The sequence below is a fragment of the Notothenia rossii genome (genome assembly GCF_949606895.1).
Source record: "Notothenia rossii genome assembly, chromosome: 2".
In the NCBI taxonomy this organism is placed as follows: Eukaryota; Metazoa; Chordata; class Actinopteri; order Perciformes; family Nototheniidae; genus Notothenia; species Notothenia rossii.
In genome coordinates, this window is record NC_136904.1 from 8694766 (window position 1) to 8716494 (window position 21729).

At 43.0% G+C, this 21729-nt stretch overlaps 1 protein-coding gene across 1 annotated transcript in view; it reads left to right on the forward strand.

Moving 5' to 3' along the window:
- fto (FTO alpha-ketoglutarate dependent dioxygenase) overlaps window positions 1-15383 on the forward strand; it is a 126464-nt gene extending 111081 nt beyond the window's left edge. Inside the window, exons 9-10 of the mRNA XM_079662446.1 lie at window positions 12853-12993; window positions 13888-15383. Of these exons, the coding sequence (XP_079518572.1) occupies window positions 12853-12993; window positions 13888-13894 (148 nt within the window). The 3' untranslated portion in view covers window positions 13895-15383. The remainder of the gene's footprint in view (window positions 1-12852; window positions 12994-13887) is intronic.
- Window positions 15384-21729: the final 6346 nt, after the last annotated feature.

Sequence of the window (21729 nt, forward strand, 5' to 3'; positions counted from 1 at the left end):
AGGGATATGTGTGGGCTTGTTGCTCGCATGTGTGTGTATGATGGAGTAGTCGCAGGATGGGAGCGCTGAGGCAGAAGAGATGGAGGGTGAAGAGACAGGCAGGTACCCCCCAGGAGGGGCCCGGGGGGGCAGCGGGCCAGGGGTAGCCCCTCCAGCTCCCCCCCAAGCACACTCTGCTCTGCTCTCAGACACTTCTATTGATTTGTCCGGCAGATATGACCACAGGTTAGCTGCTCTGCTAAGTACTGCTCTTTTCACCTTCTTTGCCTGCAAACAAAGGCTGGACACATTTGATGTCAGGTGATGTTGTTTCCCTGGAACTACTTTTTCTAGGCACCCTGTCCGCCCCACCTCAAGCCTCCCTCCCTGGCACAAATCATGCATGAACCATCAGGGGGCACTGTTAGACTCACTCCTGCCCGATAAACCCAACCCAAACCTGGCATAGTTCTCCATTGTCTTCTCCTGAGGCTGTAGGAATTCTTGAGTTCTCAGCTATGGCAGGCCTACAAGCTGGCACTTCAGGTGTCAATCAATCCTCCGCCTTCATCTCAGGACGCCAGGAAGTAGAAATTCTGTGTTAAATCAAGCCTAAAGTGGATTAGTCCAAACAGAAGCTTGAATTGTGCCTGTACTTTGCCATATGTGATCAACATGTGTAGCGAAGTGTAAAGTTTGAACCTGACAGATGTAGACGGAAGCCAAAGCAACTCTTGATCAGCTTAAGACAGTTCATATCTTTGCCAACTCTTATGTGATCCAGAGTCAGTCGGCAGTACCTCGCTGACAGGGGGATGAATCGAGTCTTCAAAAGGCCTCATTGGTGACACATTAACATGTGCCGAATTTCCTGGAAGACTCTGAATTCTGAGCTGTCACAGGTGGCAGATGAGATAAAGCTATGCTGCTCTGCTTGTTTCGTAACATATCCCAACTCATGTTGAAAAGAAAATTGGCACTTGCTTGACACCTATTAAAAAGCAGTTTTGGATATTTGAAAGAGGGATGTTGTAACATGCCTTGTATTATTAATTAAAACAACCTCCTCTTAGTCATCTGCCTTTTATGTGTCCGCCTTCTGAACAGGTGTGAAGGTAAAACAATGAACAGTGAAAGAAGGAACACGAATAGGGCGTGGGTGTAAAACAACTTCCCACGCCTTGCAAGCTAGTCCTGTATGTCCTAACATGACATTGAAACATACTCGATGATTGTAATTAGGTACTTTCTTTCTAGGACAGCTTAATACCAGCTCGCGTATTGTTTGTTTTTCTTTACATATGTTATTTTTCATGGCTGTTATCCAGACTAGTTAGTGTGTCTTAAACTGGTCTTCCCACAGATGAGGAATAGAGCCTATTACCAGCCAGATTTTACCTAGCGGGACATCTCAAAAGATTTCAGTATATTTTAATTGTCCTATTTCGGACTTCTATTATTCTTAAAACACAAAAAAAAAAAAAGTATAACCTTTCTTTTGACTTACTTTCTGCTATACAGTTTACTCTTTAAAAAATCCCCTCCCCCTTATGTTTCTATTCAACGTAGAAAAAAAGCAATCTCTGGTTTCACAACAAATTGGACTTTCATGTCAAACTGTAACCAAAGCAGAGGCAACATGACATCACAGCAGATAGTTTTGAAAAAAATAAAACAATACAATCTTAAGTTTTGTTGATTAAAGAAGTATGAAAAGTTCACGTTAGGCCGGCAAGGCAAGGCAAGGCAAATTTATATAGCACTTTTCTGTATGCGACAATTCAAAGTGCTTCACAAAACAAATTAAAATACTTTTTAGGAATAAATACAGTAAAAACACATTATACTGTATAATGGCACTTTACAACAGGCATTACAAAGCAAAGATAATAAAATAATAAAAATAAACACCACAGGTATACAATACATGTTTAAAAGGCATACTGTAGTATTTAGTTAGTGTTTATTAAGTTGGATTAGCCCTCAGTACAATCATTTATACCCATTTGCTATTAATGGTAAATTCCTTAAGTAATATAGAGACAACGTCAACTGTGCCCAAAGTGTTTCAACAACATAATGAATATACATGGCACAGTAGTTAAAAACAAAAATATTGAAAATAATTAAAGTCAGGCACAAATGTAATTATTACCACCAGAAACAATATAAACATTGCAGTTAAATTGTATTTTGGCAAAGCAAATGTATGGCTTGATAATATACAGTATGTGACCCTTTTTATGTGGTGTCCCACTTTACAGAGATTGATTTATGTATCTGTGGTAAACCAAGGTGTTGCTGGTTGCATAATTAAATATGCAGGATGCTTTCTGGTCGCACACAAAGACCTCCTGCTACATTTCATCCCTTCGCCCTTCGCCCAGGCTCCCAGGCACTCATAGCTAATGCTGTTTTGCTAGCTACCAATACCACTTACCTGCAACATGAACAGGGAGGACAGGGACTAATTGCATGGACAAATGTTCCCGACTGCGGGGTGTGCAGTTGTCTGGGCCCGGTCCAGGCCCTGTTTATCTCAACCTCTGTTGGCAGTCACACACACACACCACACACACTATACTCTGATTTAACCAGAGGCAAAGTCCCCGCCAACCCCCACTCTCTCTCATCAAAGATTCATAAAGGCAAGGTTCTCAATGATTTTCTGTCTCTTCCCGTATTCACAGCTTGTTGTCCTCACCCTCCCTGTCTCCTGCCAGTCAGACAGCGGAAGTCAGGCGGAATTACGGCTGAAGTGGCCGCTGGCTTCAGAGTGTGTGTGTGTGTGTGTGTGTGTGTGTGTGTGTGTATATCAGTGTTTGTGTATTTTGGGGTGTGCACTATATGACGTGTTGGTGAATAGAGACACAGGGGTAGGACATGGGCAAGAGGGCAAGGGGACGAATGAACAGTGACATGTTGATGTTGTACTTAAAATGTTGTGAGCCCCCATGCAGGGACAGCAGTTAGGCCCCGCCCCCTCCTCTTCTCCCCTCATGCTCTCCTTCCGCTGTTCTTTGTCTTCCGCCCCAACCCCTGAGCCTGTGCGTCGTGACAGCTTCCACACTGGATCTAAAACGAGCTCATTCAGAGCCCCAGTCACCAGGCCCAGGGCTCACCATCTGTAGCCCTCCGAGTCCTTCCGTGTGTGTGTGTGTGTGTGTGTGTGTGTGTGTGTGTGTGTGTGTGTGTGTGTGTGTGTGTGTGTGTGTGTGTGTGTGTGTGTGTGTGTGTGTGTGTGTGTGTGTGTGTGTGTGTGTGTGTGTGTGTGTGTGTGTGTGTGTGTGTGTGTGTGTGTGTGTGTGTGTGTGTGTGTGTGTGTGTGTGTGTGTGTGAGTGTGTAAGAGTGTGTTTACCTCCTTATTTATGTGTCCGTTTGCGTACAAGTTTACATGCATTGGTGTGTGTGTGTGTGTGTGTGTGTGTGTGTGTGTGTGTGTGTGTGTGTGTGTGTGTGTGTGTGTCTGTGTGTGTGTGTGTGTGTGTGTGTGTGTGTGTGAACCCAAACCACTGTGCCTCAGCCTGTTAGTCTTGCTACTTACCAGGCTTAGCCAGATGAGGGCCACTCAGCCCAGATCTAATTCCTTCGTCTCTGGCAGCACTTCACTCCTGGCTCTTTTTGCCTCTCAAGTGTGCATCTGTGACCTTGGCTGACATCGAAGGGGGTTAAACTGTGGACTTGGAGATGTGACCACAGCGATTGAGTTGTAAGCTAGTTTTTGGATCAGCGCTATTGCACAGCCATCTGGGCTTCTATGGCGCTCATAAAGAGGTTATCCCTCTCTTACTCCCCACAGCTGACCCTGGATCAGCAGTAGCAGCAGAGGCTTCAGTAAGAAGCATCCTCGCTGGGATAGGTAGTGCAGAGCCGGGTTGTATGTGCAGGAAAAAATCATTAAGAGAGGAAACTAATGAAGAGAGTTCTCTGTTGGAACTTCAGTTGTAATCCCCCTGTCTTACTACATGAGGCTCTGCTTGTGGCTGCTGTCTTATTGTTTTACTTTGTGGCAGACAAGCTAAGCCTTTGTCACCTTTTCATTTGAAACTTATTTGACTCGTATCTCTATCAATATGACAACGCCACTATGCACAAAGGGCCCTTAGCCGTAGGTGATGCCGGTATTACGGTTATTGCATTAAGTTTTGATGTTGTCACTACAAACAGAAAACTAATAAGTACCAGTTAGACCACAAACAGTTTTTCATTCAACACCCAGAACAACTTTCAATGAGTGATTTGCGCACACACCTACACAAACAGACGCACCAACTCATCTACATTGGCAGGTACATATGTACTCGTATACACACCCACACACACACACACACACACACACACCATTACTGTGCGTTCCATGGCTTGCTGTGTGCACTCTTTGCATCCTGTTAGGTGCAGAGCCTCAGGGCCTGGCCTGGCTGCTCTTCCAAACAAATTGCTGGCTGTTCACAGCGTTTTAAATGCCGAGGCCCTTTAATTACACTATTTACTTAATAGGGTGAAACAAAACTCGTGTTCACGCAGCAGGAGCACCAGGTGATGCAGAAGTTCAAACACCTGGCAGAAAGCACTCCTCTGGCATGGACGCACAGCATACACATGTGTGTGCATGAATGCACGCACACACTCACAGTTATGTTAAAAATGCTATAGGCTGCTCTCATGCTTTGGATGAGTGGCTTCACTGCGTCTGTTATTTGTTTACTGAAAAGCATTACTCATAAGTTACTGTGTACCCAGCCTGACATTTTCATAATGAGTTCACCGTGTTCTGTAAATAGTATGGGAGTTTTGTTGTTGACTTTTTGTGGATGCCAATCGGGGAATGTGAACATCTTCCACTGTTTGCCGCTCCTTTGTTTGTCCAATTAAAACCCTAACCAAAAAAAACAAACCAGCTATAATTGGACCAAAAGTCGAATGTCCTACCAAAAAAACGAACAAACTGTAAATGAGATTTTACCTGATATATAAAGTATTAGGGATTTATGTAAGGTCAGTGGGCTATCAAAACCGAAGTGATTGATGACCTGTCCAAAATAACACCCTGGTTCTCCTTCAGTGCATGCTGGGATGTCAATCTGAGAATTGTAATTACAGCTGTTAAAGTGTTAGATGTGAGCTCAGAGGCATTTGCTTCATCTTTTGGCATACACTTCAGCGTCTACTTAAAAGTATTAGTCATGCATTTCAAAAACTTATTTTGTGTTTATTTTATATGATTAATTAAAATACAAATTACAAAGTGATCCTTAACGTTTGATGAAATGTTCAGCTTGTTCTTTGCCATTTGTTTATACAGGAATGTCTTTTCCGTGTACATGGTCATGTCTAAAAGTCCACGCCTAGACGTGTCCATTTTATGGGATTTAAGATTTATGACTGTTTCAGTAGGGCGTGTTTACTATCATTGGTTTGTTAAGCCTATTATATGATTTCATCATGACAAGTAAGGTTAACAATGAGGTGACATTTAGTATGAACAAAATATGTATCCAAACAATTGCTTATAAAGAGTTAATTGTTTATTTCCATGCTGTGTCGCAAGGGAACAGCAAATCCAGTGTGCCTCTCTTTCTTTGTAAAGCAATTTAATAAACATGTTTCAGAAACCCAATATCTGTTATGCAACCGTTTCAAACTTCTATCTCACAGTTTCACTTCACACAAAGTCTTCAGAACTTAACACCACGTCCCCTGGAGCTTGAAGGATGACTTGTAACCAGGCAATTGAAGTTACAATAGACTATAATTAGCTTGGCCAGTTTGACCCCGCCATTGTCACCTGAAGACAGGTGGGAATTATGCCCACGTCGGATTCACCTTATCATGTGACTGGGGTCAGGTATCGTCCAATGATTCGGCTCGAGCTGTCGAGGCAAGCCTCATCCATCAGCAGCTTTATTGCAGCGTTCAGATGATGCCCACAAGGCACTGACGCTTGGCCAAGAGGGGAGGGTGCATGGAGGAAATGGAAGAGGGTTAAAAATGATCGCTTTACAAGAACATGTTTTCACAGCAACGGTGTAACATTGCTCTGGAAAACTAAGAGTTAGTGCTCCCAACGCCACAGTAACCCTCTTCCTGATTCCCTAACAGCAGATTTACAGCCTAAGAACGCAGAGCTGCACAAAAGTGCAATCACTCGCAGGCTCATAACCTCTTTACCCTAGCCATCAAGTTCTCTTATTGCTCCATTTTCGTTCTCTTGGGCTTTATAAATAAACAGCGTCATCAGGAAAAACTTCAGTGTCTCTTTAGAACAAGCTCTAATGAGTTGTGCGTGTATATTTCATAATGTTTCACTATGGTATTTGGCCACGTGTGGCTGATTTGGGGCGATGATGGAGAGGGTTGTTTTGTTGAGCTAGGCGTTCGTCCCTACTTAATGTTGGCTTTGGGGTGTTACTGGCGGGGCCCTGGGTAAACGTTTGTTTTTGTTGTTTTTTTTCTCACTTTGCCTTCAAGCCAGCTGCTACTGTTGCGCTAGCCTGTAGCCTGGCACAGGTGGCTAGTAGGCTAAAAGCCACAGCCTCCCTCATTCCTCCCCAATCAGCCTGGAGGACACAAACACACACACTAACAAAACTTTCCTTCTCTCTCAAACACACACACACAGTTCCCCAGCCTTAGGGGGTGATCTGTCTCCCCCCCCTTGTCGGAAGAGTAAACGGCCAGGAGGGCCCTATCTGTTTGTCCTTTTCCTGCCTCCTTTTTTATTAGAACCTGATTGCATTTGAACAATAGTTGTCTGCTCGTAAATTTTGCGCCTGTGTTGACATTAGGCCACATTCCATCCCATCGCCTGAGGAGGCGAAGGAGCAGGCCGGGGTGTTCGGTAATTTGTTACGCTGTTAAGCACCTAATGGACGTCCACCTGGTTTTTGAGAGCAGTAGCTGTAGTTCAGGGGCTTGCCTCCTTTGCACTTCCAGACTGCCATTGTGTTTTATTGCCTCCAATTATGAAGGCTATTTAGAGGCTACCTAGCTTTGTGTGTGTTTTTCTGTTACATCTGGTTCACCCCGCTCTAGACGGGGCAGCCAGCCAGGCCACATCAAACACTCAGGGTGTGAAGCAGGTGGGGGGGCTGTGCAGGTATGATGGGTATTCAGTTTCTGCCGTAGACTACCAACTCCAGTACATGCCATCAATGCAAACTCTGGGCCCTTCTACCCGACTAGCTTGAAATTCGGATAAGGATCCTTATTTGTTTCATGTGGTTTAATGAGCAGCCTAGACTGCAGCTGGCAGGACGGACACCTCCCCGGCCCACCCAAAGGTACCCACGCTCCCTGGCAGAATCATTGTTCCCAGCAGAGTCACGGTGGCACGGGGGCACGTGGGGGAGTGTTAAAAGCACCACTCAGCACCCACCTCTTCTTCTACCCCCCCCTCTTATTGCTAATGCATTTTTGTGTGGTTTCAACAACCATTAATTAAAGGGAGAAGGAGTGCATCAGATGTTAGTTTTATTAGCCCAGACTCCTTAGAGAGAATCAAAATGAAAGGAACATATGTCATGCATTTGATGACGCCCCCCCCCGCCCTCCCCTTCTCTGTGTTTCTCTCTCCACAATTGCCCACCTCACATACTCATAAAGTGTACAGTCAGCAGCTGTCTGCAGACACAATAGCGTTTGATTGATCCTGAGGAAACGGTTAAGACGCAGCCCTGCCCACGCTCTCTGGCTGGCTCACATTCTGCACCGCTTTACATGTAACGCTGAATGTGGCAGCGATTGGGATAATGGGAGCAGAGGATGGTGGGTGGGGATCTGAGGCTCTGTTCAGGCTCTAATGAGGACGGCCCTGAGAGTTCACAGGACCTTTGGAGTCTTGGGTGGTGGAGGTTGAGAGCTAAAGCCGAACACTTCTCAGGTCGGGCCTTGTTCTTAATATCTGTTATATTGCCCTCGGCATGACATCACTAATAACTTACACAACACAGTGGAGAGATAAGTATGTCGATAAATGCCTCTCTTTCTCTCCCATTATATATCGAGATGACATCCAATACTCCCTATCTCCCATATCTTACTCAACATTGCATACATGTAGATACAGAACATACATGGAAAATGTGCTCCTCTCTTTCTTCTCTCTCCCTGCTACGTGATCGCATGCCGTACCTTCAGGGGCAGGCTGATTTATGAGACACATGCCTGTTTTTTCATGACTTGTTTGATTGCATTCTCAGCTATCGGGCACTTAGGTTGCCAAAACCATAAAAATGCACACCTGCAAAGGTTTGCTGCAGAGTCAGATGAAGCGCAGGCAGAGCATGAGGAAACAGGTGATCCGAGGTATTTTGCTTCCCCTTGATCAGAACATCTTAAAATCAACATAGGTGATTGATTGATTGATTGATGTTCCGTTTCATTTCACTTTGAACCGGGTTTGTTTGTTCTGGTAGAGTAATGCATAAGGCATGGCACATATTTCCTCGACGATTCTTAATGAACTGTATCAATGTTGCTTTTGTTAAATCTTGTTGACACTTCTTTATCTTTTCTGATCTATTTTCTATCTGTCTTGATGTCATTATAAACAACATATAATGTGTTACTGTCTGCTCATAGCACTCAAAGTTATACATTCTTGTAAATAGTCATAATGCTTAAAACCAATATTCATATTATTCTTTGCATTATATTTTGTAATACATTTTAATCACTGTCATATTGCATTATATTTTGATGTAAACTACTACTAGTCATTGTTTGCTTTAAAAAAAAAGTGAAATATTTAAATATATTCATGCTAGAACATTACACATTGTATTGTTAAATTAATGTTTAATTTATTGGTAAATTTAACCCATGATACATCGTTTTGTTCCTGAATATGTTAACTTCTCCTTTTTATTTGCAAAAGACAAGATACAAAATATCCCATAAATATGGTAATCTTTCAGGCAAAAGGTTTAGCTTTGAGTTCAACTTTAGTTTTTAAATACCATATATAAGTTGTATTCTACACAATTGCAATATAAACAGATGTTATAAGGTGGATTTTATTTTGACTGGACTTAGATTTGATGAAATTGTAATTGACCTCAACGTAGGATTGTTTAAGGGCACAATGTTAGTATTTTATAAAAAAAATTCAAAGGACACATTTGATATATTTCCATCAGCGTAGCATGACCCCACCCTTATCCTAAAATGAGTCGAGCATCCCGAGCTGTCTAGCCACACATGGTTACAAATGACCTCCTGTAGCATAATGCAATAAGCGTTGTCTCTTATCTGCGTTCTCTGGGTTCTTTTTCACTTGGCCTGACACAATTGTGCATTTATCAGTGTAATTGCAAGAGTTGGAAGCACTGATGTTGTCTATTAGGCGGATTTCCATCCTGTTAAGAGCAGAGGGCCTTTTAATGTATGGCCCTGCTTGAGTGAACTGCTACACAATTACACGGCGGCCAGAGATTGAGTGTGCTGATGATGCTGATGCCTGCGATGGTGGTGATGGCACTGATGATATCGGACCACCCTGCACTCTTCTAACAAGCCTTTCAGAGAGAGAGAGTAAGAGTGAAACAACAAAGTGAAACCGAGGTTAATCATTTTATTTACTCGTTTTTCTATCCCTCTCTCTTTCCCTCCTCCTCCCTCTTCCTCTCCTTTTCCTTTCTGTAACCGAGTGATGGAGCTCGGACTGTGGAGCAGGGGCGGCAAAAATCGATGGCGAGCGCATTACAGTAAAACGTATTGATTAGGAGACCTGCGAGCAGTGTGTTGGTCGCGGAGATGGTGGAATGATGCAATGCTTAAAGGAATTTATCCTTTGACTTTTACATTAACCTTTTATTGACTGCTTTGCCTGTCCATAATTAACACTCACTTTAGCTAAAGTGGTTAGTTTGAGCGCAAAGGGGGCTCCGGCCCTTATTGCAGCGAGGGGCCGTCTGAGCTCGCGCCCCAGCCGCAGTTCAAGTGCACTGCATGGAGGGAGAGGCCTCTGTGGAATAGAGGCGATAGAATCCTAGATACCTTTCACATTAGCATACCATTTGAGCGGGGGCCTGCCAGGCTATAAGGTTTCAGGGCAAATTGAAATGAGTGATTGTGTTGCCAATCTCTCTTGACCGAGCGCCAGATGGGATAGTTAGGCCCATATCTGTCTGGGGTTAATCCATTGGAACAGCCTGGACTCACAAACACATTCGCTCCGCCCACAACAAACCTCTTTGTCTTTGACCTTAACTTTAAGGTGGGCTGTTGTGCCATGGGAAAGTCTTTTGGTGAGCCTTGTTTGTACGCCACTGTGGCTTACACTGAATTTCTAGCAGCAGCCCTGGAGAGCTTAAGGCACCTCGCTTGATATTGACTTTTTGTTTGGTTCCATTTTAGCAGTCGAGGGACGCTGCTCAGCGAACAGTGGTAAATTGTGTAAAAGTGTGCGCTGAATTACCTACACTATATTATCTTTGATAGTCTCCCAGTCTTGATATCTTTTTATATCTCCCGGTAACCCAGGAGCCTTCGATTTGCAAGCTAATGTGCAAGATCCCCTGTCAAATAAATGCGGCAGCTCTGTTGGTCGGGTTTTTGCCGTATGTAGCCTTTCAGAAGAGTCAGGGCAACAGAAGAGAGGCGAGTGTTTTCTCTCATAGCTCAACGGCATGAATACTTAATCCGACCAAATCAAAGGCCTGGGTTCCCTTGGCCTGTGGTGTCCTCAAGCTGATGTCAGCAGAACCACACAGTGTGTGAGTGTGTGCTGTCTGGGTCAGTTTGCTCTCTCTCTCTCTCTCTCTCTCTCTCTCTTAGACACTCTATAGATATGTATGCCAGCCATGTCCTCCTCCTCCTCCTCCTCTTTCTCTGAAGTGGCGCTTCCTTTAATTCGCACCCTAAATAAATGATGAGAACATTTAAACACACGGCTCGTCGCAAAGCCCCAAGGTCGCCTAATCGTATTATTTATGAAGTGATGTGCTACATAATGGTACTTAGTGCATGTTAACAGATGCTATTATCAGGCCCTGATCCAGAGCGCAGAAGATATATTGGAACAGTGGATGTTAATGCTGCTCCTCACCACCGTAATGCAGCAGCTCTTTAAAGGGCTAACCGCACCAAAATGCAGCACTTAGGCCGAGAGCCAGTCGAACATTAAGTGGCTCCGGTGAAAATATATAACCACAAATTGTGGCTGCCCCCGGCTGTCCCCTGACAACTTTAACATCCCCTCAGCTCATCCATAACCGGGACCCTCATACCCTTCTCTTCAGCTCTCCGTGTCCTCTTCATCGCCTTCTGTAGTCGCTGGCCACAAGGTGGTGGTGGTCGTGTGCCTGTGTGTATCCGGGGGTTGATTGAGGGTTTTTTAGGGTGTGGGTAAGGTAAACGGATATGATAGGACAGACCCTGTAAAATGACTGATTGGGGAGTATAACTGGCCTTGTGGCTCTAGAAGGAAATGTTCGGCTACCACTCACAAGCACACACACACACATTACACACACAAAGCACAAATGCCATCCTCCTCCTCTCCCTCTTGCACCTCCAGGTCAGGGGTCACTCCCATCTGTCAAGAGGCAGAGGGAGGGCAGATTTACAATGACAGCGGAGAGCAACACCAAGTCACCGCAGTAAATATTTACACTGGTCTGACAAAAGATGTGGCGAAGGTCTGTGGGGGTTCCAAACAGTGTAGAAATTACATCTAACCTCAGATTATTAATCATTATGAAAATCACGCAGCGACATGAAAAGGCTTTATTTCTCACGGCTCTGTCATGATTGCAACAGAACAGAGTGATGTTCTTGTGAAAGCATCCTGCTGTGTGTGCCTGATGAATGGGGCATTAATCATGATACATGATATCACGGTTCCTCATCAGCTTGATACTGTTGCTGCCATTTATGGCTCTTGAAACGCATTCCTGACGCATCACTTTCTCCCTGTCTCTCAGCTCCATTTAGCTCACTGCTTGGAATGTTTTGAAGGGAAAAGAAGGAAGTTCAAGGTGCACAAGATCAAACATGTAAATATCATTAACAATATAAGGGAAAGACAATGACATGTCAAGCATTTCGATGTAATATAAAATATATTCCACTTTCCTTTGTACTCACAAACACACTTACCCTCTCATATCCTGGAGGTCCTTGTTAAGCCCACTGTTATAAGGTGTCATAAAAAGGAGAGGAAACACACAAGCCGACTGCCTTCTGGACATACACACATTTACCACACACGCACACGCACACACACACACACACACACACACACACACACACACACACACGCACACGCACACACACGCTTACACACAGACACTTGCACATACACACATCAATGACTTTACTACTTGACATTTCTGGGGCTGACCCCTTTAAAACTCCCATCAGTCAATACAGAGAGACTCGTAAGAAATATTTCTGTTTATCTTCACCCAGTACAATCCCTTTTTTTCTTTCTTGTCAACTATCACTTATTCCTAAGCATTCGAGGTTAAACACAGGATTTTATTTAAAGTTACAAGTTATAGAAGGCCTTTGTAAGAACGAGAACGCGCACTACATTCTGCTTTCTATAAATAATAACAAAACATAAAACTATAGCAGTCCATAAGCAAAACAAAACGTTACAAAAACGATATAATTATAATTCATTTGAGTTAACTTAAAATAAAATGCAATTGGCTCACCAAGCCATAAATAATGACCATAAAAAAATATGCCTAAATGGCTCCTACATGAGTGTTTCCCCAATATTTCTAAGAAAAAAATCGTAAAAGAACTGCGGTTGAAAGTGAGCGAGCTGAGCCGGGTGCCCTTCTGATGAGTGTCTCCCAGTTGGTTTTGACGGGAGGGAGGGTTTAATGGGTGCGCTTGTTTCCTGTGTCCTGTCGCCTCAGGTGCCACTCCAGTCTGGCCCAGACGTTACCCCCCGAGGAGGCCCCGGTGGACCGGCCCTTCTGGGGTGTGGATGACCCCAGCATGCCGCTGCCCTTTGATCTGGCTGACATCATCAACAGAGTGGAGTCGCTGCTCTGGAGGTGGGCCCGACATGTTGAAGTGTGGAAATGTGCTTATGTACGCGTTGTAAACATGCATAGCTCATAAAGCATGCATTGATTCACAGGTGGCAACTTGTTTATTCTTTACTCACTCTGAATGTCATGGTTGTTTTTTTTTCATTCCTACATATATTCACTCAGAAAGTAGGATACTAGTGTGACTATTTATAGACCAATGCATCAATCACAAAATTGTATAATAACTAATACATAGTATTGAATGCTGATTTGAGCATGTTAGGATGTGCATGCATAGCAACATATGCGAAACAAATGGCCCAAAGTAAGAGTGAACCAAAACTGCTTTCTACAAAAGGAAAAGGACAAATATTTGAATTACAGTGAAGGACAGCCACTTTTAAAGCTTTGGGAGCTGCACTAAGTCTCTGAAAAAGTGTGACGTAGAGAGACACACAACACACACATTTGCGGTCACACCTACTTACATACATTTACACTCTATCAATCCACTCAACAACTTGTCCCAGACTCCTGTGGTAGAGGTATAGTAATTGAATAGTGTTGGTATTTGGTCGTGGCCAATACTCTCTCATGTTAGGCAAGGCAAGTTTGTTTTTGTAGCACATTTCAACACAAGGCTATTCAAAGAAAACTAACATCAAATATTAAGATGTATTGTTAAATTATAATACGGTTTATGTCCTGGGCCCCTTTAGGCCTGCATTAAGTCAATTCCAACACTTGTTGTCACATAGCAAGCCTTTGATTGGACAGCATAAAAACCCAAAAAGCTTTACACTATATGCTTACAATTACATCCAAAAGTTAGGAGGCCTCATGTCCAGTCATGACGTTTTTTTTAAATGAAAAAAATATATATAATCATCGTCTCTTTTTTGGTCTTTCCAACAGGATGTGAGGGATGAATAGATGTGAGAAAGTAAAGGAAAACGAGAAAAAAACACCAGCTGTTTTGGAACGGGCCCAACAACAACTGAAGGGAGATACCACTGAAGACACCTCTGTTGTGATTCCACCAAGATTAATTTCCTTTTCATGGGTTCATCCACATCCCCCCACTCCACCCTCGACTGCCATAGTTGACGTCGACATCTTTAGTCAACCCTGAGCTTTTTGATGGCTGGAACGAATCCAGACCACCTCAATAGAACCAGAATAGTGCTTCAGTATCATGCTAACATGCTAACCAAGCTTAGCGACAACCTCCTAGAATCAGAGCGGTCTAACGAAACATAAGCGAACCTGCATTTCAGCGTTAGCATACATTGCTTAACTATTTATTATTTCAGTGTATTCTCTTAATTAATCTCATGTAACCCAGACCTGCTTTTATCAATAGATCGACTAATTCTCAGCTTTAACCGTACAGTACACACATATGCTTTCTACTTGTCACACAGTGTTATAATACAGTCTAGAATGGATTAAAAAAAAACTGACACGGTATATCATTCTCCACTTGTGTATAGTGTAATCCCTTTTATTGTGTTCGGAAATGGAAAGAGCCAGAAGAGACCAAAGAAAGATTATTTTAAGAAAGTTATGAATGTCATCGCATAGAGAAAATTAAGAATGTGATGTGTAGTGTTTACAGTGCGATTGTGTGTTCGTACCATATGGAGGCGTGGCAGTGTCTATGTGTGTGTTTGTATGTGCGCATTTAGCCGTGTGAATAGTAGTTGGCCTGTGTGTTTGTGCACGCTCACTCTCTCCCACATGTCTACATGAAGGCGAGTGTGTGTGAATGTGATAGTGTGTGTGAGCCTGTAGGCAGCCTGCCAGTTGTTTGTTCTTGAAGATATTCATATGGAGAAACAGAGACTAGCAGCGGGGCCCCTGTGCCTCTGCTCTGATGAAAGGCAGCACTGATAGAATGACCCGGAACACAACCGCCGTTTCTCATAATTACAGCTGTTCAATCGCTTTTAATTACTCTTAAAGTGTGTAGAGCACCACGTTCCCCTGTAATGCTGCAGGCCATCCGAGAGAGCGGGAGAAAGATCCGGCATTTCTGACAAAATCCACTTTCAAAACAGCTAAAAAGGGTGGAAAGGGGGCCGACGTCAAAGCAGTGTAGCAGCCCTCCTCGTTTGATTCCTTTCTCTATCTAGTTCATGATGAAGTAGAGACGCTGTTTACTATTAAAAATGCAGAATGCACTCCTTTTTTTACTTCTGAAGTTGTTTCCAAGATGTTAATGGTTGCCAAACGCTGTTCTTCTTGCTTCTTCTTTTGCAGCGGCTCTTGTTTGTTGTTGTCAGAGAGATTTGTTTGTAGATCGGCAGTAGCGTTGACTTGTTTGAATCACTCTGTGCTCCCCGCGCCACAGCTTGTCTGTCTGAAGCAATAGGAATGGCAGTAAATAAAAAAACTGTGTTTTATCCAAACACCTGCGTCCTTCTGTTCTTTCTGTGCTACTGTCCATTATTTATTTTTTCGCTCCAGGTGGATAACACACTTATGGATTATTCATATTGTGTTTGTGTTTTATTTTGGTTTTGATTGGTTTTATTTATCTGAATATTGTTGGACTCATACTTAGTCGAGCCATGCAACCATGTGTCTAATGTTTCTTCCTCTCAAGATAAGTTATTGTTCTCTGAAGTAGCCTCTCCCTAAATGCCTTCTTCCTCAAGATAAAGAGGACAGCAGTGGACAAAGATCCCTTTTCAGTAACTCACAGGCAGCTAAATGAGCTCAAGTATATCCACAGCAGACCAAGGTCAAACACTGTTTACGTGCACAGTAGGCCTATAAATAATTTCTAATATTTGAATGAATTTGCTGTGAGTGCCCGAAGGGTCAGGTTTATTGTATGATGACAATTTACAGTTCCAGTGTCACACATAGGAATGTGTCCAGAACTTATATACACATAAATACATCCCTGTTAATTTCCCAGGGGGCAAACAATGATTGGTTTTCCAAGGAGGTTAAACATAAGCAAATAAATGTGAGAAAAGCGTATTTGACTATCACTAACCTTGCGCTGCTTTCGTTTAACATCCTGTCACATCTCCACAAGTTCCAGGGCAGACCTTCCATTGCTTACTAATAGAAAAAACTTCCATCCATTCGAAATCTAGTTTGAATGCAACCATCTTAAACCATACAACTATGCAATTTAGACCAAACATGGTAATCATCAACAGTGCTGCATCATTCAAGGATTTGTCTTGAATTAGTTGGGTCAGTTTATGTTTGTGTTTAGTTTGTAATTTTAGCCATTTAGCTGCATGACACCAGGGCGGAAGTGTTTCTCTGTCACTCTATCCCTTTGGTCAAAACATTTGTATTGAAAGTCATGGTCGCCAGAGGATAAATCATGATTTTTGCTGAATCTCTGGCTACATTCAAATGTTTTGGTTTTAAGTGAAGTTCCTCAACAACCATAGGAAAGATTTTTCAAAGTATTTGGTGCACACAATCATGTCCCTCACAGAATGCATTGGAATAACTTGGTGATCCCTTTTCCTCTAGCGCTATGTAAACAACATTTAAATTTGGGTGCTACTTAGAAAATGTTGCCATGCTAACACGGCAAATTTAACATATATATAAATATATTTTTAACATTAAACCTGCTCAGCATCAGCGATGGTGGCACTGTTTTTGTAAGTATGTTAGCATGCTGATGCTAGCATTTAAGTATCAAGTATAGCTGCTAGCAAGGCTGTAGACTATGGGTCTGTTTATTATATTTGCTATGTGCATCTGCTATACTCAACAAGGAAGTATTTGCATCAGATTTGTTTGTTTTTTCTCCAGCCTTCTGTGTTCTCTCTACTTCAAAGGAGCCCGCTGAGCAGAGCAAACAACTTATATGACAGATTGATTGATGGATTGATTGATTGAGGGATGTCAGTCCCAGTGATGAAGTGATGGCTAATGTTCTGTGTGTGTTTCCAAAACCTCCACTCCACACCAATACCAACAGTGGACTGCCATCCCGAGGTCGCCCGTGTTAACCACTTCCTGTAGTGGCTGATTGACTGAGTGATGGATGAGTTTGGAGCGCTCTCCCTTCGGGGGCCTGGATTAGAAAAAGGGCCCCACTTGAAGAGACAATTACACAGTGCTGGTGAGAGCCACAGGTATGCATTGTTCTGACTGGGGTCAGCCGCCAGCCAACCAACCAAGCCACCCTCAATTAGGCCAACAATAGGTGCAGGCAGAGATAAAATAACCAGGTGTGTGGTGGGGAAAGGTATCGGTTCGGGGTCATTTCCCAGTCAAATGTTTCAGTGGGTGGCTATGAGGCCTGGATTGATTGTAGTGCAGATTAATGGAATCAGGAAATGGATCTCAATTGTCTCTATTTCCAATTTGTAAAGTAGGGTGAAGGAATGAAACAGATTTATTATGTTAAGTTGGGTGGATAATGGCTATCAATGTCAGTGAAGGACACTTTATGTAAAGAATGAAGGAAATCTGACCTTAATCGTAATGTCATAATATATAATGTTATATAAGATTGCATAGACTTTGCAAAAGTATAAGATGGCATAAATTGTACTTGATATTTGTTGATGCATACTTTTGTGTTTTTCTACAATGCACGCAGCAGCATTTGTGTTGTGTTTGTATGAGAAGGAATACATGTGTAAAGGTCTCCGAGCCTGTTTTTACAAAGGAATATATTTGTGTGATGTGTCTCAGTGTGAGTGTGTGTCTGTCCCAGGTTCCAGAGTGCAGGCTAGTGTTGGAGGCCCCGGGGCCAGAGAGCTAGTAGTAATTGTAGAAGCCGGCTGCAGAGCTGAAGATAGCATCGCAGCTCTGGGGCGGCTGTCAGCAGTGGGACGGGCCACACTCATTTGTCACCAACACAGACAAACAGCACTCAGCACCTCCAAAACACTGACTTGATTGACTACATGTGAAGCAACACCAGCCCTAATGTTTTGCAACTGTTAATTGCACTAGAGGTCATAAAAAAGACAGACCCCAGGAGGTTCCCTTCAGTTAAAATAAGGCAAGATTTACAGTGACACTTAAGGTCACACTGACAGGCATTTGTCTTTAATTCCTGCTGTCTGACTTACATATATGCAAATCTGTATTTTAAGTATGTTTGTTAAATACTACCTTGTTTGGTGTGTCTTCCATGTTAGATTTGAATGAATGCATTACCATAAAATGTGTGTATTAAATGGATTGTAATTCATAAATATCAAGCTACAATAACAGTGTGTTATCTCAATATATCTAATACATTATTAAATGAGATTTTCCAATATAATTTAAAGTATGTAACTCCAAAGCAAAATTTGTTTCGATATCAATAATCGGTGTAATAAAAATATTCGTTCTTACTCAGTCCTTGGTCACACTTAACCAAGGGTCACCAGAGCAATTTTAGGGTCAATGGAGACTATTCTAGATAGATATCTAAACTACAAACCAATCAATCATATCATTTTTTATAGTGCAATATGACACATTTCACCTGGAGCGCTTAACAATCTGTCCAGCATACAACACCCTCTGTCATTTAACCCTGGCAGCACACAACAGAAAACATGGCACTGAATAAACCCAATTAAAGGGGGAAATGTGAGAGCTACTGAGTCCAAATGAAGCGCCTCTTCTTACAACCCAACTGTCCTCTCTGTCAGCGGCCTGATCACTGCTGACATGCTCACAGCCTGCAGTTTACGGAGTATTAGAGTGGAAGTGAAGCGATGGTGAAGTGTGGATGTTGATGTTGATGCTGTCAGGACGCCTGGCAGCTGAGCGGCCCTGATGAGTAGAGGGGAGTGTGTGTCTTTATGAATAGTGCAGGGGGGGGGGGGGTCTTGCAGATCAAACAGCAGCCTGATCAAATGTAGAGCATGTTTTTGGGTCTTCGCTGTGGCCCTGGCTCCAGTGACCAGTGGCCCCGATATCATCCGTCCTGCAGGACCTGGCTCTTTTATCTATTTCTCTCTCATTTTCAATCTGAAGTGGCTGACCTAATTTTTGCCCACTTCTGTTCAAAATGTGCACTTCAGCTACAGTCCAATCAAAATGAACGCCCTTAAAAATTAAGTTTATTTTGTTCCATTATCTGAATTGCAGATAAATACAGGCTATTAGCTTTTCTGCCAATTTGGCTGTTAGCTTTTCATCTGCTATAGAAATAAACTGGATTGCTTTATGGCAACAAATAAGAGCCAGTTTAATGTCATTCTCAACTAGTCCCTTTCATTCTTTTCTGGAATGATTTCAATTCTATCAGCTGTAAATAATGTAAAATGAATGAAAAAATCGTATTGAACATCAGAGTCTCGATGTTATCAACACCCTCAAATCCTTATCTTCTTTACAGCCGCTCCTGCTCTCCCAAGGCCTTTCCCCTCTTCTCTTTTTCCCACCCTTCATATTCACTAAGCGTTGTTTTTGCAGAGTGCCGATGATGCATCTCTGCTCATACCTGTCTCACTCTCTTACCGTTGCAAGCCCTGTTAGCGCCCTGCCATTCATATCAGTGGGATTAAATGGATCGTTTTCCAGCGTTAGCAGCTTCTCCGCCAAGTGGTCTTGATGTCAGGCCAAGCATAATTGAGGCATCTGCATCTCATCTAAAATGGATGAAAGGATTTTTTGATATCGCCAGTCTATTACCACACACACACACACACACACACACACACACACACACACACACACACACACACACACACACACACACACACACACACCCTACCCAGCAGGAGGGAGGAAAGGCTTAGGTTAGCATCACATCATTTTACTAAAGATGGAGCAAGGGGCGAAAGAGGATAGGAAGAATTGTAACACATTATGAGCTGCCGCTACTTGTGGAATGGCAACAAAGAAGATGGATCAATAAAGTGACTTAAGCTAAAACTAACTTATAAAGAAAAACAGTTAGATACCATAGATACCAATCTTAACTTCTCACGTTTTAAAGTCTGTCCCTTTTTATGACCTTCTCACATCCTCCTTGGTACTTTACTTCGCACTACAAAGAACATGAAGCTATTTCCTGCTTTGGCACTAACAGTTAACCTGCACAAACGACCAATGCTTGTTTTACCTGAGAGGACAGGTGCATGGGAGCACAAGATGAGTGGCAATAATTACCCCACAAGTGCTGCATTCCCCCTTTAGGCAACAATGGACAAAGGAGAGTAGTGGTGTCATGCATGTTTTTACCCAAATCTCTTTGATATAGTGGATGTACCAAATGGACAAAAGAACAAACAGAGACAACGACTAATCCTTTGATTTGCCAGATGTCAAAAAGAGTTGAGACAGGAGGAGGTCAAGATGAAAGAAAGAATGACGTTTTGAAAAGTAAACGCTACGAGCAAAAGTGTCACAATTAGAGGTAGCAGCTCAGAGGCCTTCACACAGTAGTTCAAATCTTAGACAGTTGCACAGCCTTAGCAGGAACAACCACAACCTTTCCGCCTTGTTTAATGCTCCACCAGAAGACGGTGGGGTATATTGGTTATTTGATGGGCAGGGCAGAAGTAGAAACGGGTGGATATTAGGAGGGTGGATGGACAGTTTAAACGAGGTATTAAGGAGAGCAGCAAGGTGTGATATATTTATCAGGAGAGACGCTCACCATATCTGCTCCAACCTTGAGGATGAATTGCTGGCCAACCCTCACAAACACACACACACACACACACACACACACACACACACACACACACACACACACACACACACACACACACACACACACACACACACACACACACACACACACACACACACACACACACACACACACACACACACACACACACACACACATATACATATCCTCATAGCCAACTCTGCTGCCCCTTGATTGACAGCTCTCGAAATGAGTGTCTGAGTAGCACTGGGCTCTAGCCCTCCAAGTAAGTGGGCCGTCAAATTACATCCAGGGGACCGCCTGGCCCCCTCTCCCATGGCAGAGGAGGTCTATTTATTTGTCTGTTTATTTGCTTGGTTTAAATATTTGGTGGGGAAAAATATTGAATTTTTGTCCCCCGGTCAGAGTCCCCCTCATATTTAGTTAATAAAGAGCAGAGGAGGTTGTTTGCCCAGCGAAGTGCAGGTTAGGGGACTTTATTTAAGGGAGTCCTCAGAGAGAGCGGGTGACCTTCTTCTCTTGGAGGAGACGCTGTGTACACTGAGACTCACTCGCTCTGCCTCCACCAGCCCACCGTTCTTCAGTCCGTTTATGTACTTAGACATGTTTCCTTCCATCTTCTTCCCTTCTCAATTCAAATAGCTTTATTAGTATGACCAGTATTTTAGTATTTCCAAAGCTTTTTACAATTGCGACATAAATAAATATACAATTGAAATGTAATGTTGAGTTCATAAACACTTTGAGCAAATGCAAGAACAACATGTTTTCTTTACAAGGAACACAATATCATTTTTGAACATTATGTCACTTGTTAGACACTTTTATCCAAAGCAACTTACATACTCAATACTGTGGACAATCCCCACAGGAGCAATTTGGGGTGAATTGTCTCAGGGACACAACATGCTGACTGCAGTGGGGTTTGAACCTGTGACCCCCTTGGGCATTGTACGAGGAAGTGCTGCTCTGTTTCAACAGCAGTTCCTCCACACTGTTGGCATAATCGCTCCTCTTTCGGCAGCCATGTTTTCTTATTCTCCTTCTCGTCATTTGCCATCCATTATTTCACTTCTTTTCTTTTCTCTTCAACACCCCTCACCTGCCTCTCCTCTACCTCCCTTCCTCCCTCCTTCCCGCCT